A 27,600-nucleotide genomic window follows, 5' to 3' on the forward strand; every position below is an offset into this window, starting at 1 on the left:
AACAGCTGACAGGGAAAATGAAATGAAAACAAATAAAATCAGTTGTTCTAATACCATAACTCGAGTGGCAAGTGTAATCTTCTCCTTTTATCTGCGCTCGGAATTGCTTTCCTGCAACAGCTTTCATTATGAAAATGCGGCACTTCTCAGCACCAGAATATTAAGACAACACATGCCCACAGGGGCCCAGATCATTTTAACGAGGAACAAACAATCCAGAATGCAGCTTTTATGTTTTTTTCTGAACTAACACCTGCTTTGCAGCAAATGAACAATAGTAATGATAAGCACGACAACTCACACATATCTGGGCTGAGATGTGCATCGCTGGCATCTTTTTTCTTCTTACCAGCTAAAGGAGGGCCTGGTGGCCACCGTTACTTTTAGGGCTGCCAAAACCTTTGGCCACAGGCTGGGGACAAGGTCTGCGTTTTGTGGAGCTGCCGAGCTTGTGGGATGGTTCTGAACTCCTCAGGAGGCTCTAAAAGCAGCCAGTAATTTCTTGAGGGCTAGCTGGATGTTTACCACTATTTTACTGCTGTGGCTCAAGACTCATAAGACATTTGCTTATATACATGGAGAGAATTAATGACCGAGGCAGAAGAGAAACCAAAGGATCCCTGCTTTGTAGCAGTTCCCCTGGGGGTCCCCAGCTATATATTCCCCCCCTGCCCTCAAGTTTGGAAAAGGAAGAGATGGACAAAGGAGGAAGCTGTATGCCTACCTGTAGTTTTCTACAAGTAGTTATTTCAGATACTTTTCTCAAGGTCTGAGTGAATGACTTCAGCATCCAGAAAAAAAAAAATTCCTTGTGAATTTACTAATTCGTAAGCCCAGCTTTCTTTATTCTGTGAATGAGCAGGTATGAGCTATGGCTGTGAAACTGATGTGCCAGAGCTCCTCAAAGTGGAATCTCCCATCCAGACCGGTTTTGATACCTTGGGGCTGAACCCTGCCAAGGGTTCCACCGTGGCATGCTTCCCCCTTTCCAGGGAAGACCCTGTGCCACTGGCTCTGTCTCTTGGAAGGCAGCTGCCATGTGCTGTCCCTGTTCTTGCTGGTGAAGCAGCGCGATGCCTGGCTGGTGCAGCCAACCTGGAGCCCGTGCAATCTCTCCTGCAGGGAGATGCAGCACGCTCCAGGGAGAGATAAGCCACCTGGATGGAAGTGACCCAAGGGCTGATCCAGGCTATGAGTTGAGCCATGTTGTCCTGTGCAATAATTTAAGAATAGTGAAATGTAACCTAGTGATTGAGATCCAAGTGATACGACAGCTAGTGAAAATATTATTAATAAATATCTTTAATTCAAATAGGGATTTCCCAGATAAAGACATCCTAGCACTTACTGGAAAATCAGAAAGTATTAGCTTTGAGAATTCTTAAACCCTGCCTTCAGTTATTTGCCGTTGTTGTTTTTCCAAAACTGTTCTGCATATCTTGTCCTCGGGTTGCTTTATCCATTTTTTTTTCACTACAGATGGAAGAAAGATTATGCTTATTAAATTTGCTAGCACTAAGCTGCAAGGGACTGCATGTACAATGGAGGACAGGGTAGGGATTCAGAATGACCTTAACGGGCTGTAGAAATGGTCTGGGGAAGGAACAAGTTAGAGAAGGGCTATGCACAAGATTTTACACTGTTGAATAACCAGCAGCACAAAAACAGGGTGGAAAAGTGTGGGTTGGATAAGAGTTTTACAGAAAATCAGCAACAGACCCTATGGTACCTTAACCTGCAGCAAGAAGCTTACAGGCTGCTCATTAGAAAATACTTTTTAAAAAGGAAGGAAAGCATCTTGGTCACATAGATTGCCTGGGAAGCTGTGGAGTCTCCCACACTCAAGAACTTCAAGGAGAGATTTGGACAAATGTCAGTCAGGAATGATTTGCGTACCAGTGATCCTGAATGAGACAAGGCAATGGTCTACAGGACCTTCCTACACCTCTTCCAGCTCTATTTTTCTTATGGAGCTATGAGCTATACCTGTTGGGACACAGGCGATTCCAGCCAGGCCCCAAGAGAGGCAGGACAAACCCCATTCATCCAAGGCCTAGAGATGGCCAGAGCTTGAGATCTGGGGCAGCCAGGGGCACAATGACAGAATCATTACTGTAGAACAAGCCCAAGTGAATTTGCCAGTAGCATCTGCAGAGAATCTAAGATTAACTTGACCTAAGGATTATTTTCCATCTAGTTTAGACAGAACTACAATTTCTGGTATGGCCAGTAAGATGACTGTCATCACTTAGGTAGTGACTCACACAGGATTTGCAATGCTGGAAAGCCCAGACACTTGGAAAGAGTTCATTTTCAAAGGAAACGCATGTAGCTGAGCAGCCGGGCTGTGATCCAGCTCTCCCTCTGCATGCCCAGTCCCTAGAGCTTACAGGTCTCTTACAGACCTCCTACCTTCAGCTCAGGCTATAAAGAGGGTCATGCTTCTAAGCTCTGGAAGTTCCCCAGTTCAGCCCCTGGTGTTAGCCACCGTGGCAGTCATCCCTGTCACATTGCTGCTGCGTTATTTTTGCTCTGTGGATGAAAAGAGGATTACAGTCTTCAGAGCTGCCAGTCCAGATTCTCTTGGTAGCGGTCTGCTCATTTATGCAAACAAAACCTGCAAAGCTGGAAGGAGACTGACACGTAAGGTTTAGAGCGGAGTATGGAATAGTGATGCTGCGTTTCGCCAGCTAGCAAACCTACATGCATCTCACCAGGAAATCAAGAGAAGACCTTAAAGAAGATGGAGGAGAGCAGAAAGGATGCCACGATTCACCCACACACACTGAAAGGAAAAGGACAGGAAGATCCTCAGGGCCTAGAACTGACAAGATAAAGAGAGAATGTAAATAGCTTCAACTGAGAACAGGCTTTTGAAACATGTGACATTATTTCTGTGCCTTCTGGATACTTCTGTTTCCCTTAGGGACCCCACTGTAGTTGGTGGGGTGGCATTAGAAGCGACAGAGGACAGAGAACACGGGTTTTCTGCTGGCAGGGCTCTGTTTTTCCTCACTCGTTTTCTTTGGAATGAAATCGTGACACTTCCATTCTCCACAGCCCACTCCATTTCTCCTTTCTCAGAAGCAGATTTCAAGATTTTCTGGTTATATAAAATAAATAATGGAACCCAATTCAGATGCATGGACTACAGATGGCAGCTCTGCCTCTCCCCTTCTCCCTCTCTCTTGTCCTTATTAAGGTGAGAAGCTCATCACGCCTTTTGGAAAACTATAGAAAAAATTCTTTGCAAGACCAAGTATGTATTTTTACTTAGTCCTCGAAGAATTATTGCTCAGAAATGAAGATCTGTTTCAGGATTACATGCTGACCATCTACCTGTAAAGCAGAGAATTACCAGGACAATTAGGGATTTCTCAGAAGGGTCCCAAAAAAGAAATTTTTGTAAAAAAACTTACTCCTGTATGAGCTCTGTTCAGCCTGCTGAAAACTTACTAGCTTTGACTTATCCACCACAAGATATGCTATATCAGAAAGCATGACACAGCTTAAATATTTTGTAAGAGTGACTGATCTCATGCCAACACCCATCTGTGTTCCCACTCCGCTCATGTCCCAGTTTTGTCTCTCTTGTTTACCAGGGGCTGGAGCCCGCCCAGAGCAGCAGGCTGCACACACGGGCATCTGCTAGCAGAAAAATACGATTGAAAGCAAATGATTACTAGTGGCGAGTGTGCTTTGTGCTAACTTCGGGGGGGGCAAACTCCATCCTGACAGAAAACAGTGAGAGTAACAGCCTAGGCTTTTGCAAGCCTCTCTGTAGCAAGACCAGGGAGCGTAATGTGAAAGCAGAAGTTGTTATATATTCACAGGTTGTCCCAGTGCCGTTCTGTGGGGAGATGGGCCTTCAGCTTCCATTCAGACTTTTCGTGCTCCTCCGAGGTTACAGCAAGGGAGCCAATTAGTACTAACGATGGCAAAGGTGATTTTGTGATATGGACACTTGTGTATAAGAAAATGACGGGTGCTGTCAGATCAGTGGAATAAAAAATCATTCCTGGAGCAGCCCAGTCATGCCAGTTTGCTAGAGGCATCAGGTGTCCAGAGGGATGAACTGCAGATCTTGACCTAAATTTAGCTTGATGAACTTTTTTTTTTTTTAAAATTTTCCTCATTACTCTGCTGTACTGCTCTTATCCAGCAAAGCACTGAGGTGTATGCATAATTCAAAGCACATCCACACCCTGTTGCTCATATAGTTAAAATCACAGACGTGCTTATCTGAATTGCTAGATGAAAGACTAGGAGCATTACATGGTTATCATCTCAAGCACCCAAAACTCTTCTGGTTGCACATCCCACAAAGCCAAGATGCTGACAGAAGTAGCATGGGAACAGCTCACAATCCTTTGGGAACTGCAAATGATATACTGGGAACTGCATAGCCACATATATAACTGTTCTGTACATCTCTGCATACATAAATGCACATACAAATACTGACTACATCATTATTTCCCAAAGACATACCTACATAGACTGCCCTCTCCATCTCTTCAGCCTTTCCTAAGTCACTTTGAATCACTGAAATCTCACAGATGCAGCAGGATTCAGGGCAGGGGGAGAGGGAGGAATCAAGACTTGTCATTTTTAACTTCTGCAGTTCCTAGAAGAATTTGTCTCACCTTTCTCTTTCTTCTGCCTTTCCTTTCACTTTTAGATCCTTCACCCCTGTATGAATTTTCAATAAACACTCCAAGAGCTCAGGCTTTCCCTCCGGGTGAGGCTGCTCACAGATTTTCTGCGCTGCTCACAGATTTTCTGCGCAGGCTGTCACCGCCTCGTCCATCTGCCTTTCCAAAAACAAACTTCGGTTCCTTCACAGTCCCCCACTGGCGCTCACGGGTACACATCTACTTGCAGCATGACTCTGCAAAATTACCTCTGTGCCTCATTAAAGCACCCCAGAAACTCCCACAAACAGCACCAGCATCTGCGTCTGTAGGTTCTGAAACTGCTTAAGACTCTGGAAGATGCCAGACTCATGAAGAATTTATGAAATAAACAGAGTCTATGCATAAGGGTCTGTGCCAGGCCAACAAGTATTCTCCTTTCTGGCCCGCAATTGCAAGACCAGGCATCTTTAATCCCCACTTGCTTCAGGAGTACTGGGCAGGATCAGGCCATTAGTTAGCACCTTTTCAAAGGGTGATTCTAATTAGATGCCTTATTCAATAGGCATCTTATAAGGTATCTTATTAGATGCCCTATAAGGGAAAATACACTCATTCATTACAGAAGTACATTTTGCACGCAACTCGAGCACAGCTTATCAAAACTGAGCATGCAAATAGAATTGCAAGACACGGAGAGAAGAGGAAAAGAAATGAGTGCTGAGAGCTGTAGAGCTCCCACTGATCTGTTGTGCAAAGCTCGTTTTTTAAAGACTGGAAATGAGTGCAGGAAGGTCTCTGAGCTTTAGGCTAGAGGAGCTGAATACATGAAGGAGAGTGTCTTTTTATTAATTTAATTTCTCCGGTTTCTTTGAAGTTGTGGTGGAAGATTCGGATATAACTAGTTTGCTCACTCTTTTCCACAGAAAATCAGTAGTCAATTATATTGTGTCCTATCTGTCTGTTTAAAAATACACTGTATTATAGGGCACCTGCAGTTTATAGGGCTGTGACATCTCAGCCATATCGGACAAATTTAATTCAGATACCACAATATAAACGCAACTACTTTGCTTTCAATGTGACCATCAAAGAAGCCAGGAAGTGGATGTGTGCCTTTGTTGCTTTACAGGGTATGAGGAAGTCTCAGATAGTTTAGATAGTAAAGCTTTTTAGATTAGAATTGTTTCGAGTCATTTTCTTTAGGCATTAAGAGTTACCAGCAATTGGCTTCCTTGCTGCTTTTCTTTAGGAGAAAAATCCAGGACTGCTCTACAATAAAAGAGTTTATATCGACTCGAATAATAGCAAAATTATGGTATTACAAGAGTCAAGAGAATGACAATGGGGGAAGATGGAGAGTGTTAAATTGGTATGGTTACATTCATTTAAGTCCATTCACTACTGGGCATTGCAGATGAAAAGGAATGTTTTTGCTAAACATTCAGCATTGCTGTCTTTAAAGGAGCTGCATTGGGAGCAGCCACGTCTTGTTTACCAAGCACACTACATTTCCTCCAGCAAGATCAGGAACACCAAAACCAACATGTGACTGCTCCATGCTTGGAAAATGTAATGAAAAGCAAAAAGCAAAAAAAAAAAATTAAAAAAAGGCCTGCTTTTCGTGTTTGTTTGTTTGTGTTAGCATTGGCAAACACTATCCTCTTTCCAGCCTTTCTCAAAATACTCTGAAATTGATACCCAGAAAGGGCAAACTTTCGCAAAAACTTTCTTAGGGTCACCTTTTAACAAATGCCAGCTCTGGCAAAGCAGGGCAACACAGACCCCCAGGCATGCTCCATGCCCGGCCCAGGCTGCCGCAGAGACCCCCCTGCCTGATGTCCTGCTGCACAAGTCCTGCCTCTCCCCCTCCTGCAGCCTGGAGGCATCAGGGATGGAGGAGCTTTATGCCAGAGTGGGAATCCAGCACACCTTCCATGCTGGGCCACTAGTTTGTCCGGCATTAACATGATGGAGCAGCTGAGAAGTGCCATCAGCACTTACACCGGAGACAGGAGGGTCATTTCTCACCAATCACCACAGCTTCTCAGGGGAACATAAAGTCATTACCACTCCCTCTACACTAATAACAGCCCAGATTATCTCAGCACATGACCTGAAAAGAAACTGTATAATGCTCTTAACAAAAGGATAGAGGGTCACCTCTCCAAAGTCTCACCTCAACCAAACTTGGTCTTTTTAGAGAGCATTCTTCCTTCAAAGCATATCCAAGTTCCAACTCCCTTTCCTTCACCAAAAAAGAAGACAACTTTGGCTAAAACTAAGATAATCTTATCAGATATTTTTTTCACTTGGAGAAAAAAGTTGCTTCCTAAGTTTTCGTTGCAATTCAAGACAGGCAGCGACAGTGTGCCGTGAGAACCTGGGCAGCAAGGGCATGGAAACGCCGACAGGAGCTCGAGAGGAGAATGAGCACTGTGGGTCAAGGGAGGGATGGAGGAAAACCTAGATGAAGAGCCAGGGGTGGCACAGGGTGAGCAGAGGTAGCGGGACGCTTGGATGGGGCATGAAGCTGAGAGTGAGGCGCAGCTATAGGGACAGTTTGGGTTCAGAGGCAGCAGCCCAGATTTGAGGGAAAAGCACACAGAGTGGATGGCAGGGCCCTGGCAGGCACCAAAAGCAAAGACGACCCCTCACGATACCCAAGCCTTTCATCCAGCATTCTGTTGGGGCCCTGCTGCCTGCTGCAGTGACACCCCACACACACCCCAGAGCAAGGGCACATGCAGCCGGGGCACAGAAGTGATGCAGCCACAGCTTCCGAGCCAATTCCCAAGGAGCAGAGGGTGTTTCTGGCCTGCCAAGCCTGGAGCAAAAGACTCACGAGCTCTGGAAACTCTGGAGCAGCAGCGCAAAAGGGGTGACTGCCCTACCACCCCCCCGCCACGGATCCCCCAGCCCCACTCTCCCCGCTGCAAGGGTGCTGGGCGCCGAGATGGAGATTTCATCGTAACTCATAATGAGGTCGTCTTCTTTCACGCAAGTGTTTCCATAGCAACAAAGAGGCGATTCTAATCTCCAGTATAAAAGACACAGTGAAAATGACATGATTTGGGGTCTGGGGCGTTTTTAGGGAGGGGAGAGGTTGTTGTTGCAGCTGCAAGCAGCCCTCCCTGGGCTGCAGCAGCCCCCCGGCCAGCAGGCCCCCGTCATCGGTGTGTGGCCAGCACCACCAGAGGGGGCCCCCCACTGAGATCACCTGCCTCTGAGGGTCCCGGCAGCCCACGTGTTCAAGGCTGCCGCAGCACAGGCACGCTCCGGGTTGTTGGAGCAGAGGGAGGTAGAACTGGGATGCAAGCGGGCTCAGGCTTTAATCCAGTGGGGTGCAATCCATGAGGGTGATTGCTGTCCTCTTCCTCCAGGCCCTGCCAGGGAAGGGGAAAAAGCACAGCCCCACACTCACCCGCGGACCGTGACATTAATTCAGTAGCACAGGCTTCCGAGGACAGCAGTCCTGTACAGGGCTGACAGGAAGCACTAGGATCATTATTCCCTCTCTCCCGGCAAGCAACACAGGCCTATATCCTGATTCATGATGTGCTATTTGCAATTGCGTAGCGGGGCTATCAGGCATCAAACATCCTCCCTCAGCTCTGCTACAACAGGGAGAGGAGAGGGGAAAACACACTGTGCTTCACTCACTGCAGTCTAAAGAAGCACAGAGACCAAGGAGACCAGCACCTAAAAGAGCAAGGCACAAGGCTTGGAGCAGGGCTCCTAGGTAGTCTGGTACTGTAGGTAGTAGAGGTGTATATAAGTAGTTGCTTCAGAAATAGCACTTGCTTATGCTAGATGAATACCGATACTAGCACTGCAGCACTAATAACACTTCAGGGCTCGCTAGCACTGGCGCCCGTGAAAAATGAGACTTCCATTTTCTCTGGCCACATCCTGGAATACCCACTCTTGTCTCCCTAGTTGTGACATTAACACTGATACCATCTCGGTACCTTATTCAGGCCTGCAAAAGGTCTACTCCAGATCCCACGTATGGGTAGACAGAACCACAAGACTGGCCTTTGCATTCACAGCACTGTTCTTCAAAACAAACAAAAAAACCCCACATGACACCTTTAGAATTTTTATTTCTGCATATTTTTTTTTATTTTATTTTCTTAGAAATTACAAAGAAACTCTCTCCAGGAGAGCAAGGAAAAAAATCCAGCCCTGAAATATTTACAAGCAATTTTGTTCCATATAAACACAAGCAAAGTTACATATTTCATTCACATGCATGTACAAAAACACTTTAAGTAAAACATCCTTCACACATAATGTGTGCATTAGTCTCAGAATTGAGCACATAATCAGATTGGCCTCACCTACCCTACCTAATCTTATTTTCCTGTTTTCTTTTTAAATTGTAAATTTCTATGCAGGAAACATCTCTTTTTCTGCACAGCATTATGCATATTCAAATTAGCATGGATGGTCTTGGAATTAAATCAGTAGGTAGCACGGTCTGACGTATAGCTGTACACTAAAGTTGTTACACTGTCGTTTATACAGCGAACTTTGTTGGATATCAGGCAAAACTCTTCAAAAGGAATAAAAAGGTATTGCTAGAGGGAAAAAGGAATATGATACACAGCGCTCTCTCAACTACAATCCTGTATGACTCCCATGCAAAACACTTCAAAAGCCAAGTAATTCACAGCTCTTGCTCTCCAAATTGATATCAAAGTTCCCACCAATTTGAATCATGGCAAAATAAATCACTAAAGACATCAACGCTACTGAATGTGGATGTGGTCAATACTCAATATTTCAATTTGTCAGCCACCCGCCTTTGGAAAGAGAAGGGAGAAAGACGAAAGAACCAACAAAGCTGCAGGCTACTGAAGCAGGTGGGTCGGCAGAATGCTTTACCAGCAACCAGCAAAAACAACAACTGCAAGAGCAGAGCTTCATTCCAACCCACTGCATAATCTCACTGTGGCTTAAAATGTGGGGATTACATGGTCAATGAACTCCTCACCAGTTGCCCAAGGCTGCATTAAACACCTAGCAAAATCTTATTTGATTCATCAAGAGAGCATATTGTCTGTATCTGACTTTGTGAGAGAGATTTGAAATTTCGCTGTTTCGTGCACAGTGAACACCACTGTAAATCCAAGGACTGTAAATGTTCAGAGGGGAAGGGCTCACGCAGAAGGTAAAGCTTCCACATGCATAAAAGGAAACGTCAAGCACACAAATGTCAGAAGAAACACTTAGCACAATGGGGGAACAGGAAGCGCAGATTTTACTCTGCCATCATTTTTAAATGTACAAGCGACGCTGACGCATTTCTCATCTCTGCATAAACATGCATCCCAAAGAGAATCGATAACACTTCTCTCTTACACTGCAACGACATGGCTGAATCAAAGGATTTCCACTGTATTTAAACACACTTGAAGCACTCAGGTTTGGCTTGTTGCAAAGTGTGCATTACAGGATGAAAGGGGTGTGGAAAAGGGATGTGAAATAAAAAAAACATGATTAAAATTAAGATAGAACATCTACACATGAGCAATATAAAGAAAGCACTTAAGATTGATGCTTAGGAGGTTTAACCAAAGCCCTGGAGGACACTAGCTTTTCATTTTTAGCCCACCTGAAATCTTGCAAATGAGCAAGCGATACTGGCAGCAGTCACTCTGTCCTCTAGCTCCTGAAAATAGCGCAAGGGACTTTGTATAGGCGCCCCGGCCTCAAGAATACTTTACTAAAACAGTTTGGCAAAGCATCTACGGAGAAAGGCCCAATGACAGGTGTTCTCATGCAGTGTCAAAGACACAAGGGCCAAATCAGGCTGAGCCCCGAGGCCCCAGCCCAGCACATTCTGTGTGTTGTGGAGAACACTGGGTCTGCTGGTTTAGGTAAGACGGGCAGTCTGCTTTTAGCCCCGTACTGCCATTTGAACGGCAAGCTCTACTAAATTTGTAGAAAAGAAAAAGCACCGGCTCAGCAGCAGGAAGTCTCCTCTGATTCCCATATGGGAAGGGCTACAGTCAGGTCACTTCACTCAGATATCGATGGTGTGGATGTCTTCAGCTGAGGTAGTCAAGTTGAACTCACTTTATGGGCACACAAAGGAAAAATAGACACTTCTAAAAATGCCGTTCACCTGACACGCTTTATACTTCTACTTCAAGGCCAGATGAACGGTGACCTAAGAATGACTATTTCTCTTCAGCTGCAAATGGGGCCCAGAGGAACAGATTTAGATGCAGACATCTAAAGCTGAGTGAGAAGATACCAACCCAAATGCCTTCCTTGTACCTGGGCAGTTGAACAGCATAGTTGTGCTGTACTTCTTCTCGATAAGCAGTCTTGCTTAAAGCCATCATACACTATCATACAGGTCTGTAACATTTCAGTGTTCATCTAAGCATTCTCCAGCCAGCAACAGTCCTACTGAAATGGAAGAAAAGCTCACAACCCTCACAAAACTCTCTGAACGATTACGGTGACTTTTTCTGAACAGTAACTAAATCTCAAACACAATTCTAAGAGGCAAATATTACTATTCTTTTTTTACAGCTGAGAAAACAGGGACATTGCAGCTTGCCTAATGGTGACTCACAGGGATTCAAAATAAAGATTTCTTGATACACTGGTACACTCTTCCACTACTGACCAGGCTTCAAATAGCCAGAATTTACTCACCCAGGAGAAACCTTTAAAACTGTGATGGACAATTTTAACTCCAATATCCATAAAAGCCTGTGGTCACACATTCTTACTAGACATTGAGGAATTTTATGTTTAGCTTCCACTTCTATAAAGTGGAAGAGAAATACAGTCAGGAAAAAAGAATTAAGGCTAGGCATGTTATACAGAAACAAAAATACTATGCCTGAAGCTCATTCTTTCAAAAGATAAACTTGCAATTGCAAGGACAAATGGGAGGTTTGGTAAATCTCCCTCAAACATCCCAATGGGTTACAGGTATAAAGCCAGTTTAAGTGGCTGTTCATTCTTGATTCATGTTCATTCCAGCTTTTTTGAGAGAGATACTCACTGAATCAAGTTAAAGACTGAGTTGATCAACTGAGGATTGTGCAGAACAAAAAAAAAGCCATCAGTCAGCTGCACCATAAAAGCAAGCAGCAAAATAGATTCTTTTTCAAACTAAGTTGTCAAGATAACAACTTTGAATACAAAACCTCAGCCAGCCTCAAGTTGCTGTACTTGATCCAACGAGAGCAAGGGAAAAATTTGCATTGCCTGTACTGGCTCACCCCAATAGTAAACACTGCTTCATTCTCAGAAAACCACATCAATTTCCCTGACCAGATGATCAAGAAATCAACTAGGGAAGAAGCTCTGCTGGACTTGTTTCTAACAAGGAAGAATTGGTGGAGAATGTGAAGGTCTTGGCTGCAGCAAACATGGCATTGTGGCATTTAAAATCCTGAGAAACGTGTACAAGACAGAGTCCTGGATCTTTAGGACAACATATTTTGGTTTACTCAAGGCATGTCTTGGCAGGATCTCATAAGGGACTGCCCTGGCCTCCCATACGGGGCCCAAGTGTGCTGCCTTATCTTCAAAGATGGCTTTCTCAAAGTAGAAGAACATTCCTTTCTGACAAGCAGAAAGCAAAGCAGGCATGACAGAAGGCCAGCACAGATGATCAAGGAACTCCTGACTGAGCTCAAACACAAAGGAGAAAGTACACAGAGGTGGAAGTGAGGATAGGCTGGCCAGCAGGGATACAGAGACACAGCCCAAGCATGCAGGGACAGTTAGGTAAGTCAAAGCTCAGCTGGAGTTGAAACCAGTAAGAAAAGTGAAGAAGGGCTTCTTTAAGTACACTGGAAGCAAATGAAAGCTTAAAGAAAACATGGGTTTACTGTTCAACAATGCAGGCAGTGTGGTGACAAAGGACGCCCTTTGTACTTTGAAGCTGATGTACTCAACACTTTTTTTGCCTGTTTTCACTGATAAGGTCTGCCAGGTCCCTGGGTCTTCTAGCAGAGTGTGTGGGAATAAAGCATTATCTACAGTAGAGGAAGACTGAGTTAGGAAGAACTTAAGCCAAATGAACATATGTTAAGTCCATGGAACCAGACAGGATGCATCTGAAGGCACTGAACGAGCTGGCTGATGGCACTGTGAAGCCACTCTACAGCATCTTTGCTAGGTCATCATAACAATCAGTGACAGCTCCCCAAGCAGTGAAATATCCTGACTTAAGACTGTCTTGTTGCCCACAACAGTCAGCAAGTGTGTAGCCAGCACATTGCGGGAAATTATTATTTCTCTCTATTCAGCACTTGTGAGACCATATCTGGAGGACTGCATCCACTTTTGTGCTCCCTCTTACAAGAAGGGCACTGCAGCAATTTCAGTCAAAGGCCACAAAGCTGGTTAGGGAGCTTGAGCACAGGATGTACAAGGAAAGGCTCTGGGAGCTTGGTTTCTCCACACTTAAGAAGAGAAAAGGCTAAAAAGAGGTCTCATTGTACACAACCACTTGTATGGGCGGGTCAGAGAGGACAGTCAGCCTCTTCTCAGAGATGAACAGTGATAGAACAAGAGGCAATGAACACAAGGTGGAACATGGGACATTCTGACTAGATGCAAGAATGTATTATTTTTTACTATGAGGGTAGTCAAATGTGGGAAAACGTTGCCCAAAGAAGTTTGGCATCACCATCCTTGGTGATACTTAAAACTTAAATGGACAAGGCCCTAGGCAACCTGCTAGAATTGGCTGTGCTTCAAGCAGGGGGCTGGGCTAGAAGTGTCAAGAGGTCCCTTCAACCCAAGTTATTCAATGACTCTATGACTTAGCAAATCTGCTCACAACTACTTCCCACCAGTAACTTCCTCATTAATCTGCCAAAGCAAGCCATGCCACTACCAAATGTATAGGGTGATCTTCAATCTCATGAGTCAGGATGGAGTACAGAAGCCAGCAAAGAGGGAAGCTGAAGTGCACTACACATCAAACCTCTCATAATAATTTTATGCAAGGCCCCTCATACACCAGGGCCAGCCCTGTTTATGAATCATAGCCATCACAGTACTCTCTTGGTTTGTTTCAAGTCTATTACGTACCATCAGGACTAAGTAAAAAGACTGCCTCTTTTCACATCTTCTTCATCTTTTTCTTGCAGCGCTGGTTGAAGACAGGTGAGGATCCCATCAGACTGTCAGCAGAATGAGAACCATAGCTGCTCTCAGAGCCATTTGGGCTCTGTGGCATCCCAGCTTCGCTCATCCCTGACATCGGTTCCTCAAAGACATCACTGCCTAGGACCCCGTGGCCATGTACATTAGCCTCCTCATTTTCCTGTGGCTCCATTTTTACCTGTGCCAAGTTCCAGAGTGGGGAAGCGTTCACCTCAGCCCCTAGAGAACGAAAAAGCACACAGTAGTAACTGAATAAAAAGACAAATTACAAACAGCATGCAGATGCAAGGGACAGCAGCGCTGGTAAAGAAGGAGCAAAAGTAAAGCTACAGGTGAACTAGGCTGGGGGAAAAACAAACAAAACACACTAAGTATTGTGAAACAATAAATAAAAAAATCTGGTGGCTTTTTTTTCTAATAGCTGAATAATTGCCACTCTAAAAAATACAATGCTATCCTTTCACAGCAATCCTCCACATGGTTTTCTTCATGAAAAACAATTTAAAGAGCCTATAGTACTCTACAGAAGGAGTGTCTCAGCAACAATGAGTACACCAACAGCACATGGACTAGACCCTGCAGGGTTCAGAGGTGGTCCAGAAGTTATTCACGGTGATGAGGTCCTTGCAACCTTGCAACCTCCTTTAAGATGTCAGACATACTGGATTTCTGCAGGGAAAGGTGATGTGAGAGGGCAGAGGAGCAGGCAGATGAACAGTCTCAAATACCACTCCCAGCACTGAAATGCAGGGACATCAGAGCTGCAGTCAGCAACCCAACTGCCTGCCTCCTTGTACTCAACACCCACAGGTCTCATCCCATCCTTCAGTAGAATGAGAAGAAACCCTCCTGGCTCAACTTTGCACACAACCTGCTGGGAGATAGCTCCCCTGTCCCTTACCCCCCCTTTTTTTTCCAAATTTTTTGGACTAGTGGGCAATTTGAGCAGATTGAGGATTTTCTGTACAAGATTATGAAACCATATTTCTTGATAACAGCAAATGTTTATCTCCCCAAGAGCAGTAATTATACATTGCATTATTTCTGCTTATTTACAGTTTTAAGACAGACAAAAATCCTATTAAAAATACACTAATTGGGCTGCTTGCTGAGATGGGCATAAACAGTCCAGAATTGAACAAAGCCTGAAATCTTCTCACTTTTTAAATCTGGTCCCTCTTGTGTGGGGTTAAATTCACGTGAAAAATAAAAAAAAAGAACCTAGGAAACCAGTTTGAATAAGTTTTCCAAACCTTGTGTCTCAAGGAGCTTTGGCTACAGTTTAAAAGCACAGCCAAGCCTTTTGTACTGAGCCAAACCTACTACTATTCCCTATTATCAATATACTACTGACAATAGTCCCTTATTACTAGCAATTACACAGAGAACAGATCTCCCATCACATGTTTGTACTGAGAATTCTCCCTTATGAAGGAGTCAGGAGTCTTTTCCAGAGCACCTTAGCCCAAGCCAGGGTTTAGGAGACCTTTGTGGTAAAACAGCCTACATTAGCTCAGCAGTTAAGACAGCAAGCCAGAATGAAAGTGCTTGCTGGCGTCCAGTTGCCTTAATGAAAAGTCCTTTTTATGTTCATTATAAGTAAATGTATTCCTCTCAACAACAATGGACCCATCATTAAAACACTACCCGTTCCACAGAGTGGCAGCTCCAGTCTACAAAATAATCAAAGATGCTCAGTAAACTTAACTGTGTCTTTCTTTCATCAATTGCTCTTCATTGCTCAGCCTTACTCCTTTCAGCTCTATCACCTGTCATTGAGAGTGTCACTAATGACTAAAAGTACTTAAGCACTGACACAGGACATTTCATCTTCAAAGCACTTTGAAGTGAAAGTGCTTTACAAATGAGCTAATCCTCATGTTATCCTGCTGGGTGGAGGAACAAGGTCCCCAGTTTTGCCTCCATTTCCCCAACTGCAATGAAATTAAGCAGCTAGCCTGCAACTGCAACATCAGGCATAAGCAGAACCACAAGCAGAACATGGAAGGCTGTAACGAGAGTTTTGCCCTCAGACACTGAAGCCTCGCTGCCCTCTCTACAGGCCTCACACTTGTATTTTCGAGATGGTGGTGTCCTAATTGCAGCAGCTTTTTCTTGCTCCTTAAGATATTACGCTCTCCAGCCTGCCCACCTCTAGACTGGGACTTCTCACAGTGATGAGATTTCCAAAGGCCCTTGAGAAGTGAAGATGGATTTTCAGGGAGGAACAGAGCACTTTTATTCTTAATTAGAAAACATCAATTCAGTATCAGAGAGGCAAGAGGCATTTAATATACAGCTAGCATGCTAACCTCTGGGTCTCAAGTGGTAGATGCTAATACAAAGCTTTCCAGATGAATCACTCACAACCCCAGATGGGCCAGCAGAGTCTGCTGTTCCCTCTCCCACAAAAATGCCAGCACTTCACATTTCAGTGGTGCTATGGAAAACAGTATGACCTTCCAGAAAAACATCAGATGGATTTGTGCTTTTTTAAAACTCAGAAGAATGTGCTTTTTAAAAAAAGCCAAAACTAATGGACTCAGAGGTACACTCTAACCTCACTATATATGCTACTTAGTTTAGGGTTAATAGGAGGACAGGCTTCATTGTTTTTTAATCAGATTTTTAAGTGAAACAGTTATTACTGCAGGGATTTCCAGAGTTCAGAAGGTTCTATATAAAAATCGAAACTGGCTTTCTTTGGGAGAAGAATGTTGTCTTCATTTTCCAGAAAATTTAGCACAGCTAAATGATGCACAGAATAAAACTTGAATATAGATATAGAAAAGGCACAGTAGTAGCAGATTCTCCCATGCTGGCCACAAGTGTGGCTTCAACACCAATGTCAAGGGATGACACTTTGAGGAAAAGAGTACAGTCTCCATAACCATTTCACTTTCCACGGCCTCAGCTAACTGCAGAAGTCTTTGGGGCAGAGATGTATAGGAGACTCCTACGAGCCCATTTCACATAAGCCACTAATAAGCTTTCGTGAAACAATGATTGTCACTATCAGGGTCACTTCTGAATATGGAGGACCACAACAAGTATCATTAGTATTTCCTAACTCATTCAGTGCCTAAACTACATAGGGTCTTGAATTTACTTCAGTCACAAGGAACATGGCCTTCAACTTTTCAGTAACTTGAATCTCTGGACAAGAATCCAAAACTACCCAGAAAAAAAAAAAATTCATCACTCTCCTTACTAGAAATAAGGATAAAACTCTAGTCCCTTCTAAACTAAAATATATACATAGATAAAACCCCCTAAGTTATTTTTGTCTTTGTTTCATTAGACTGGAGGAAAAAAACCAAACCCAGTACTCACATCTGTAGCAAATACCCTAGTTCAAAAAACAACAATAAAGCCTTTGGGCCATCACTGTAGAAAAACAATCTACCTCACACCAATAACAAATCCAAGAACTTTAACCATCTCCTAAAAAGAAACACCATATAAAGCATTTTGTGTTCTACAGGGTCCACAAATGGAGTAAATATTTAACAAATCGCAGTAATTGATACCTTTGATTCTTTGGTTTTGTATTTAGAAAGCAAGCAAGGGTTTCCCTCCCATCCAAATCTTTTTACTGAAACCTAAAAATTTCTTCTCATTCTGCCTCCTCACACTGGGATCTGCTATTAAAAATGGAAACAAGATCACATGGAACTGCTGATGGACTGTCTCCAGGAGTAGCAAGAAACCCCTACCTGAAGTCTGCGGAGAAGCTTCTACTTCCAAGTTGGCAGAGAAGCGCTCGCTTTGAGCTCCAAGGACTCCAACGGGCAATGACTGGTCACCAGAAGCCAGATCTCCTTCCAGCTCCTCACTTATGGGGAAAGTAATATCACTAACAGGTTCCTCCTTAATCTTCACAGGCTTTGTGTCTTCTGCTGCCTTTTCAGGGTTGACAATCTTCTCATATTCTTCAGAGAGCTGCTTGCTAACCTGTCAAAGATCAGTGGGGGTGAAAAACCGGCCAGAAAGGTCAGAGTGACTTCAGAGGCTCTGATGGCAATTACATTGCAGTGCGCTGTGTTCCCAGAATATTATTAACATCTGACCTGAATGAACAAGTAAACACGTTACCAGCTACACAGGAAGGATTTTTTTTTTCCCTTTAAGAACACCTTCTGTCATGTAACAAGGGACTTTAATAAGAGGTTTAATCCATTAACACATCTGCTTGATAAATATGAGCACCTTTATTTCACAGAGAGAGACCCAGAAATTTAAACAGAATACAAAACAAAAGCAGTGTCTCAGTCTTACTCTTTAGTTTTACCTGTCAGGCTGTCCCCCATCCCCCAGTAACAAATTTACTCCAGCATTAGAAAACAAGCAGCTCTGTAGTCACCACTGGGCAAAGCCTGGGTACCTTCTGTCAGATTCACAGCAAAAAACACTGAATTTTTCCCCAGTCAGAGAAGTGAAACAAATAGAGGAATGAGATAGAACTACGCTGTACTTCTAGAAACTCAACAACTGTGAGCAATTACATTAAAAATTTCAGATTTCATCCACTTCTAACAAACGCTTGTTTATACCACTGAATCCCAATAGTCAGTGAACTGTGCTCAGGAAAAGCCCAAGGCTTTTTAACAGCAGAAGTAAGAAGGAAAAAGAATAGCAAAGCCTATTTCCCCTTCTAGATATACCTCCAAATACAGAGGCTACTGTGGACCTCAGCCCTGCATAAAGAACAGAACAAATAAGAGGCAATGACCAGCTGCAGGATGAGAATGAACTGCATCAGCAGACTGATGCAGAAAACCCAAATTCCAAAAGGAGACAACATCTGAAAAGAAAACATTTGAACAAAAATTAACAGAATGGGGTTTTTCAACAAAAATGTTTTTAGTGAAGACAAATCTTGATGATGTTATTTTTATGCACAAACCTCCGAGTCCATCGCAGTTTACATACTAGTGTCTCTGATTTACACTATTTCTGAAAGCCACAAGGTGCCAACCCTGGGAAAATAAGGAGCACAAGGTAACTGCTCCAAGATGAGTCAACTGGCACTCAGATAACACGACAAGAAGGGATGGCAGGTTTTGCCTTTGGTCACAGGCTACCTACTTGATTCAAGTTTTGTTTTTTGATGAGCAGGAGTACAATCCCCACTTCAAATCCTTGCATTTCTCTAAGTCCACAACAGGAAGTCTTGTGTCATTCAAATAAAATACGTATGTTTAATTTCACAGAATATCTGGACCAAGAGAAACCACACCCATATTCTTACAACCGACATTTATATGATACCTCATATGCCAAGGAATTTAACAATTTCTCTTCTTTCTCCACAGAAGCACAGTCCCCTCTAGAGTGGAAGGTAGCACCTGTGTGACAACTCAGTCAGCACAATAGTACCCTACACTCCTAAAGCTTAAGCAAGTCACCCCTTGCTTAAGCAAACACAAGACTAATATAATTTTTGTTTGTCTGCTTACTTGTTTTCTGAAATAGTAAGCGACCAAATACCCTATTAAAGCAGAAAATTCAGTTAATCTATCAGTACTGATTTTAACTCTGCTTGATATTTTTGTCTGGGCCATTCAAGAGCTGGGGGCCTCCTCTTAAACCCAGACAAACCATCAGTAGAGCATTCTTAGCCTCAGTAGGGACACAAATAAAGTAAAAAAAAAAATCCTGTTTCTCTCTTCCTTGATGACTCCCCTCCACACCCAAGAGTTTTTCTAATCAGATTTTACCTACTTGGTATAGGAATAATCAGTTGTACTGGGGGTACATTTCTTGGTGCTCTCAGGTCCCTACTGCTCTTCTCACCTGAAGCATGTAACTGTGATAATCCTTAATGCGGTGTTGCCAGAACTTCTGCAGCGAGAGCACGCTGCCAATGCCCACTTCATGGAAGACCTGCTCCATGACATCAGGGAAAGGGGTATGCCCAAGCCGAGCTTCTCGATCCACAGCAAAGCGCAGCAGTTTGGTGAACTTCAGGCAGTACTCATGGGCGATGTCTGTCAGGGTCTCCAGGACACTCTCATTGGCACACTCAAAGCCTGTGTGAGCCAGGATGGTGGCCATTGACTGGTAGAGAAGCTGCCGGCAGGAGGACCAACTCAGCTCAGTCACTGGCTCCCCTTTTCCCCTGAAAAACAGAAAAGACAAAAATAGCACACCTCCAAAATCTGAAAGGAATGTATCAGTTAAAGAGATATTGTCAATAATAAGGTGATGTACAAAGGGAAAGCAGATTGCTGGAGGTTCTCCACAGCTTCTCCATTACATATGAACACTACCTAGTAATGTTTTATCTGCTTTCCCCTCTTCTCCTCCCTCCAAATCAGCACTGCCAATTCTCATTTTCCTTTCTAACGCCACAAGATTCCTTGGGTGATTGATGAATGTCGCATGCAAACCTTCTGAACCCTTAAGCAACTCCCTTCCCACCCAAGAGTTTTTCTCCTGGGGATGTGAATGAAATGGGTCCTTGGCACAAACAAAACAAGGCATTTTAAATAACATGAAGGCAAGTCACTTCCCCTCGCAGTTAATTACATTTCTCTTCCTTATTATCTCTGATGTCACAGGCCTAATAGTCAGATACAAAGGTTTCTGGGATAGACAAGATCTGAACTTATAATGTAAAAGACACATAAAAAACAAGAAACAGGATACATGTACATTTCATAAAGGTACACTGTAGCCAAAAAGGTCATTTCCCTGCCCTCACTTCCAGTAGTCATGAAGCATGACACTGAAAGAAGTATCCCTCTATGCAACCTAAGAAGTCAACACCAGGCCCTGGGAGGAGGCCTGGGGATGTTCCACGGTAGAGCATCATTCCCTGCCTGGGGTTTGAGACCTGCCTTCTCGGTGTTGCTATGGAGAAAGGAATGACCACGCAGGATGGAGGAGATGGGAGAAAAGCTGACATGAGCCCTTCAATCATCATTCATTTACAGTCAGGCAACCAAATTTTTCATCAAGATGAGTTAACGAATAGAAATTCCACATCAGAAAAAGAGAAGGTGTGATAAGGCAAGGCCTCTGAAAGGTAAACATATTTCCACCAGATTTCTCAATTCACAATTAAACACATGTGATGTATCTGCCCGTATCGGTAACACTGACTTCAAATGCTGATGTCAAAAAAACAAAATTCCTTTCTGCTAAGTATGGTATTTATACACTTTTTTATGCTCCATTCAGCACCAGTGGCAGAATTAAGCTAACAATTTCACCCTTTGTTTGTTTCTGATCAATTCTTCCCAACCTCTTCTGCAGCCCACCCCGAGATTCCCCTCGCTCTCACCCTATATTACTTGCATATCACCACACACTCTTGCCAGTAACAAGACCTGATTTAAACAGTACACAGACAGCATCGATGCCTTGATAAAATTCTCACTGCCCTGTCTTTCTGGTGAGTGCATTAGGTACCCTTCAGTCTCACTGAGACACTGGGTCACAGAGCCTCAGCTCCCCCTGATCCTTCAGAACTGACCCATAGAAGACCACTGAAACACAGCAGTAAAAACAGACATTTCAGGGGAGTGAAAATGGAAGGTTAAACTCAGAGCTACCAGGACTAAAATCATCCATTTTCAAGAACACCAGCTCAGCACTTTATGACTATTCAAATAAAGGGGGGCTATCACACTATGTTAAGAGCTGCAGATGATGGTATTTCTAAGTGGATGTAAGAACAGCATACGGATCTCAGGTCATGGATTCATCCCAGTTATTAATTGCTGGAAAATGACTCACATCCCAATTCCTACTCAATTATGTAACTACCTTGTAGAGAAGACAGCAGGTGCTCTGACAAGATGAATTAAAAGATCACCAGTTCCCTTATAAACTAAGCGTCACCCATACTGTTTTTACATCTCACTCACTCCCCCCTCCACCTCACAGCCACAGATTTCTGCAGTTCACAAACAGCCATATGTCTCATACAACGCTGGGACCAGGAGGTTAGAACAGAAAAAAACAACCATTGAACAAAACCAAACAGAAAAAAACATCAAAATTTATGCCATTAAAAAAAAAAAAAATCTCTGATTTTTTAACACATATAAAGAACATACTTAGCTCTCTAGCAGCCATCAGTTGAGAGCATTTTGTGCTACCAAAACCACCGAACACCAGACTACTATTAATACGGAGACAAATAAAGAGCCAATACTGATGCTCTGTCACTCACTCAAAACACTATGGACAAACTTAAAAGTAGAAGCAGAAACTGGCAAGCCCAAGCAGGGTACTCAGCCCAACAACCATTTAGCAATGCATATCGCTGCTCAGAAGCAGCAGAGAATGTTACATCTCCTTTAAACTCCTAGAGGAAAAGAAACTAATTGCCAGCATTAAAATGCAGCTAGGTCACTATGCTGAAAGGGATCTAATCAACCTGCAATCTAATCAATTAAAGACAGAGAGAAAAGAAATTTCAGGTACTGTACTCAAATCCAAATCCCCACCTCTTGTTCTTGGTAAGGTCAATCAATTTTGTTTTGTTTTTCTTACATTTTCTTCTCTTGTTCTCCTGTTTCCAACATTAAGCAATAGAGAAAGATGATTAAAAGCCTGATTAGACAGCAAAAATTGAAATATTGCTGTAGATGGAAGGGTGAAATTGTTAGCTTCGTTCTGCCTCTGGTGCTGAATGGAAACCAACAAATGAGAAAATATCTTTTTTTCTTCATCTCCTTTAACTTTCAGGTACTGTCTGATAAGAATGCACATAAACGAAACCAAGCATACAGACACATCTGAGTTGAGAGCAGCTATTTAATGTCAAGCCTTGCCAAAAAGAACCAGCAAACTTCTCTTCCCCGATGATCACAGCCAAAGAGCCTTGGTCTTAGATCTCACCCAGATACCTAGCACCCTTCCAGGTACTATCATTATGCAGAATGCCACCTTCTGCAGCACTTACTGCTTTTCTGAAAGGCTCCTCATCCAGCGATCATCCAAAGCCAAGCCTATTTAACATATTACCAGGGTCATATAGCTCCAAGTAAACAAAAGCACTTCAATCCCTAGAATTCTGTCACCAGAGATTAACAAGACTGGCAATTAGGCCTGTGACTTGGAGGTGATCATCGCTACAGAATATATAGTATGAAATTTATCACAAATACTGGCCGAATCGTTGCTCTTCAATTTTGTATTTCCAATAGGATCTGTATTTTTATATATGGATCACCAATCCTAGATGATATTCCAGAAAGAAACCTACCCGCCATGCCACAAATTCATCAGACCCAAAGCCTAGCCTTCTCCCACTGCTGCCAGCAAACCTGCAACATGTGGAAATTCACAACAGAAAGAAGTGTCTGTTTACACCAAACAGGCTTATTTTCAGGATTCATAAGATTTCAGAACTCACAAAAGGCCCATTTTCTGTGTCAACAAGACATCCCCCAAAGGCACCACAATCCGTTTACCCAAGCTCCTCTCCTGTAAGGCTGTTTTTCTTAGGGGGAAGGAGATCTCGTGGTTTATTTCCCATGCAGCTATCTTCAGGGGAAAGTGTTTGGGCTAAGTCAGTACAAGGATCAACAGCTGAGGTTCACTCAACTGCAGTAACAGATTGAAGTGCTCTGCTCCCTCCTAGGTGAGCATAAGCTAGCAGCAGATGGAGGGAGGGATTGTTTTTCCCATGAACGCATCAATTTTATGAAACACTACATTGTGGAGTTGAATTTCTACCAAATGAGGTGCAACAAGGTCACTTCACAGCCATTTTCCCCAAAACAGTAAAATAAAGGAGAACATTGGACAAACAAGATTCTGCTAGTCAGAGAGTGCATCACAGTACACAGCACGCTAACTCAAACCAGGAAGTTTTTTCCTTGGAAAGGGGCCTCTTTCCACCTCTCTTTAAACATCTCTGCTACATCTACAGAAGTCTGCACAGGTATAAAAAGAAACTGCTCGACAGATAATGGCAAGAGGTAATAGACAACATTTGGAAAATAAATGGGGTCACAGTGGCCCAACCAAGAAGACCGGACAGTTTAGGGGCTAAGCCAAAGTGCTTAGTCCAGCAGGGGAAGTATGTTCTGCCTGCTCTAATTTCCATGGCTCCAAATCCTTCCCAACATTAAACCTGCTGTCCCACTGACAAGTGCTTCCCTGCTTCCATACAGACGTTTCTGCCATGAACTGTCTTCCTTTTGCAAGCTCCCCATTGCATTCACAGATTATCTTTCAATGCAAAGCACATAGCCAATGTGGTCAGGAACGCAAATGAGAGAATGGCAGAGAAATCTGTTAAGAAACCAACCATGCAGACACAAGAAAAAGCATCTGAAGAGGCACATAATGAGTAGGTTAGGTTTCTTTCTGAAGACGGATCCATGCTAATCAGAGGAAGCTGAACAAAGAAAGAAAAGCTAGCAGCCATATTGTGGTAAGAGCCTCCTGTTCAAATCGTAGTTTCAAGTCTACAGTTCCTTGCTCATTCATCGATTATGTTTTAAGCTTACCTTCTGCTTCTATACCAACCAAAACCAAATTCTAATCCTTTATTGTGTATTACAAGAACTGCAACATCAACAGTTGCACATCACCAGGACCAGATGGCAATTCATACAGGAATACTAAAGGAATTCAAGGATGAAATACCTAAATAGCTGTGGTGAGTCACCTCTTCTTTTAAACCGCCTTGGCTCATGAGGACCAGAAGACAGAAAACGTGAAAACATTTTCTTCTAAGAGCTTCATAAGAGATGCGAAGTACTGCAGGCTGGGAAGCCTGATATATTCTGGTGCATCAGGGAAATTCAAAGAAATGATAAGAACAGAATTAGAGGACACATGGGTAAATATGATACACTCAGAAAGAGTCCAGACAGCTTCTGTAAATGGAAAACCTGCTTCACAGACCTACTAGAGTCCTCCAAATCCATCAACAAGCAAGTAGATAAGAGACCTCCACTGTGGAGCCCAGGTCGTCTACCATCAAGGATCTGTGCCAGAATCAAGGTTTGTTTCAACATATTTATAAACAGTCTGGAAAAATGGAGGAGAATAGTGTTGTGATTAAAACTGCTGGTGGTACAGAGTTTTGGGGGTTGAAAAGACCAAAACAACTGAAAAATGGCAGTAAATAAGGTTCTGCCTCTTCCTCATCTCAAAAGGGGTGAGGAGGTATGGGTTACAGCCTCGGGGTAGGGCAGAGGGGAGGAAAAACAAAATGAATCCAGGGAAAAACAAAATAAAAGAAAAGGGTGTAGGGTCAAAGGATGAAAACGAGTAACAAGGAAACAGAAGAGGACAGAACTATAATTAAAAAACTTGTGGTCTGATTCAGGCTGGCTGTCTTATCTTCCTTTCTTCCTATGTCTAAATATACCTCTACACTGCTTCTCAGACCCAGGTTACTGCCAAAGAAAACAGAATTAAAATATGGATTTAGTCAAATGCTGTAACTCAGACAATGGCACTTCAGAAGGCAGCACTACCATGTTTTACCAAGGGGAGCAATGGTCTTCATTAAATTGTTTTTACACACTAAGAACAAGCGTTGGCAAATCATATAACTTTATTTTTACTACGATAACAGCAGCTGCTATTCTTAATTCATCTAAGTGTCTTAAAACAGTTAAGAACAAACATGCAACAACAAACTCAAACCTTTCCTCCTGGAAAAGCGTAAGTGTGTTTGGTTTAGCAAGCACACAATTAAATTCTAGTCTACACTGCAGCTCATTATAAATCCACTCTCTGTCAGCCACAAACCACTTCGTTTCAAAATTGCCTATCCAGTTTTTACAATCTAGTCCTTAAACTCCCCCATGTGGTTGACTGCTAAATAACATTTCTTCACTCAGATCCCAGAAACTCACAAGGGACAACAAAAAGACAGAGCAGCCCCCAAAACATGGACAGAGACACAGAAAATTGAATGTAAAGCAGAAGCCGCGGGGGAGGAGAGAGCAAAACACTGCTCAGTTCTACAAACCACAGGGCCAGAAAGAGCAGGAGTCACAGGACTTTATCCTCATAGGACTGGATTTCTCTTCACCCCTCTAGGCTAATTACTTTATTTCTTCCCAGAATGATGATGGTGTTCCTCCACAAACAGCACTAAAGAATCGCTCTGCTGTTCAGAGAGACTACATCAACAAAAGCAACATCTTTCAATTAAATGCATTTTATACAACCACAGGCCATTAAAGATCTCAGTGGCATTTAACCAATACATTCTATTTTACTGATGCACATTTTCCCCATTTTAAAAACTAAAATGTATTATCCCCTCCCACACCACATTCATTCGTGCACTGTCTTTAATCTAAGAACAGAAAGCTATAGTAGTGAGGATTAATCCCTGAATGTAAATGCACATAACCTACAAAGTATCGTGAGATTCTGCAAGAAATGCAACACCTCCTTGTGAATTTAGTGCGTGTCAGAGAGGTAGACAGGGAGGTGGTGGCAATACTATTTAACCAAAGATTGGCTGCAGAGGTAGAAGCAAAGCAACCTTCCTTTAAATTTTCTCCAGCTCTTGGCTGGTGGAGCCAGTATCAGAAAGAAGAATTCCCTTCACCCATACTCATCACCACCTCTGACCAGAATAACACCAACAAAGAGGGTGAAATGTAATAGTTACTATGTCACAGGTCCTCGGCCACTGAAACCTTACAAAAATGTTATCAAATCATCTTTTCAGAACTTACAACTAAACAGCAAAAGCCTAGTCATGCGTCTTCCGGATTTTCAGTTATAGTAAGGCAAGTTTAGTTGTGAGAAGACTTCAGATCCTGTAACTAAACTTGTCAAAATACCATTGAAGATAGCAAAACCATTCACAAACATTCAGCGTAGCACTAACAAGACAGAAATCAGCACTACACATTCACATTTTACAGACAGGAAACAAAAGCACATTTATTTTAAACAATGTGCATGTTATCCACGTGGGAGAAATCTAAATCTTTCCTTTTCAAAGCCTGTTTTATACTTTACGCATAAAACCCTTCAGCCTCAGGGAATCGACATAACTACGTACATATTTAAAACCACTCAGCTTTCCTTCAGCCAAGAACTAACCCAAAGAAATACCAACACACCTGTAGAAATCACTCTCTGGGTCACTGTGCCTCAGCTGAAATGGCATTTTGGGGGTTTTGCTATCCAGAGGAAGCAGGTCATCAGGGAGAGGTGGAGAGGCCGGACAAGATGGCAGAGGTTCATTGTCTTCGGTTTTTATGCCCTCCGCTTGCTGCTGGTTTTGAGCCTGAGCCATGGCGATCAGGCTGCGCAGTCGCCTGTTGTGCTGGATGAGCTGAATGGTGTGAATTGTGAGGCTGCAGGGCTCCGAGGGGATGTCCAGCATGGTGGTCGGCCGGGGCTTGTTGGCAGATGGCTGATGCAATGGAGGATCTTGGACTTCCACAGTACGAAACTCACGCTGAAGCAGGTCAAAGGAGCTGCGGTTGGCCTGGCTAGATGAAACCGGAATCTCACCCCAATATCGCAGCATTTTTACACAGGTCACGTACTGTCCTCAGAGCCCAGAAGAAGGCTACCCAACAGTGTAGTAGAGAGGAGCCTTGTCGAAGGAGAAGGCACAAGCAAGTTATGACGGCCAAGAAAGTTGTCGCTCGGTGCCTCGCTGCGCAGCGCAGCTCCCACGATGGCATCAGGACGCAACGCTGGCGTCTAACAGATTACATTGCTGCTTCTCCTGGGAGGGGGGAGAAGAAAGGAGCGCGCCCGTGAGGCGGTAATTATTTCTGTTTGTAACAGGGGACGGTGTGGCTCCACCTGGAGCGGGACCCGCAGCCAGCGCGCCCTGATTTGCGTGGAGAAACTCCGGGGG

At 43.4% G+C, this 27,600-nt stretch overlaps 1 protein-coding gene across 1 annotated transcript; it reads right to left on the minus strand.

Annotated features, from left to right (window-relative positions):
• Positions 1–10,717: 10,717 nt before the first annotated feature.
• SUPT7L (SPT7 like, STAGA complex subunit gamma) lies at positions 10,718–27,347 on the minus strand. The gene is made up of 4 exons (XM_009649299.2): positions 26,849–27,347; positions 19,581–19,905; positions 17,501–17,738; positions 10,718–14,003 (listed from the first exon to the last, which is right to left on the minus strand). The coding sequence occupies exons 1-4, from the start codon at positions 27,259–27,261 to the stop codon at positions 13,741–13,743; spliced, it is 1,239 nt and encodes a 412-aa protein (XP_009647594.1). The 5' UTR covers positions 27,262–27,347; the 3' UTR covers positions 10,718–13,740.
• Positions 27,348–27,600: the final 253 nt, after the last annotated feature.

The sequence above is a fragment of the Egretta garzetta genome, unplaced genomic scaffold (genome assembly GCF_000687185.1).
Source record: "Egretta garzetta isolate BGI_Z169 unplaced genomic scaffold, ASM68718v1 scaffold561, whole genome shotgun sequence".
In the NCBI taxonomy this organism is placed as follows: domain Eukaryota; kingdom Metazoa; phylum Chordata; class Aves; order Pelecaniformes; family Ardeidae; genus Egretta; species Egretta garzetta.

Coding starts and splice junctions, on each gene's coding strand:
- SUPT7L (XM_009649299.2), bottom strand. CDS start 27,261: ATGCTGCGATATTGGGGTGAGATTCCGGTTTCATCTAGCCAGGCCAAC. Junction 19,906..26,848: donor CCAGAGAGTGATTTCTACAG/GTGTGTTGGTAT, acceptor TCTGTTTTTCAG/GGGAAAAGGGGAGCCAGTGA. Junction 17,739..19,580: donor ATCACAGTTACATGCTTCAG/GTGAGAAGAGCA, acceptor GATCTTTGACAG/GTTAGCAAGCAGCTCTCTGA.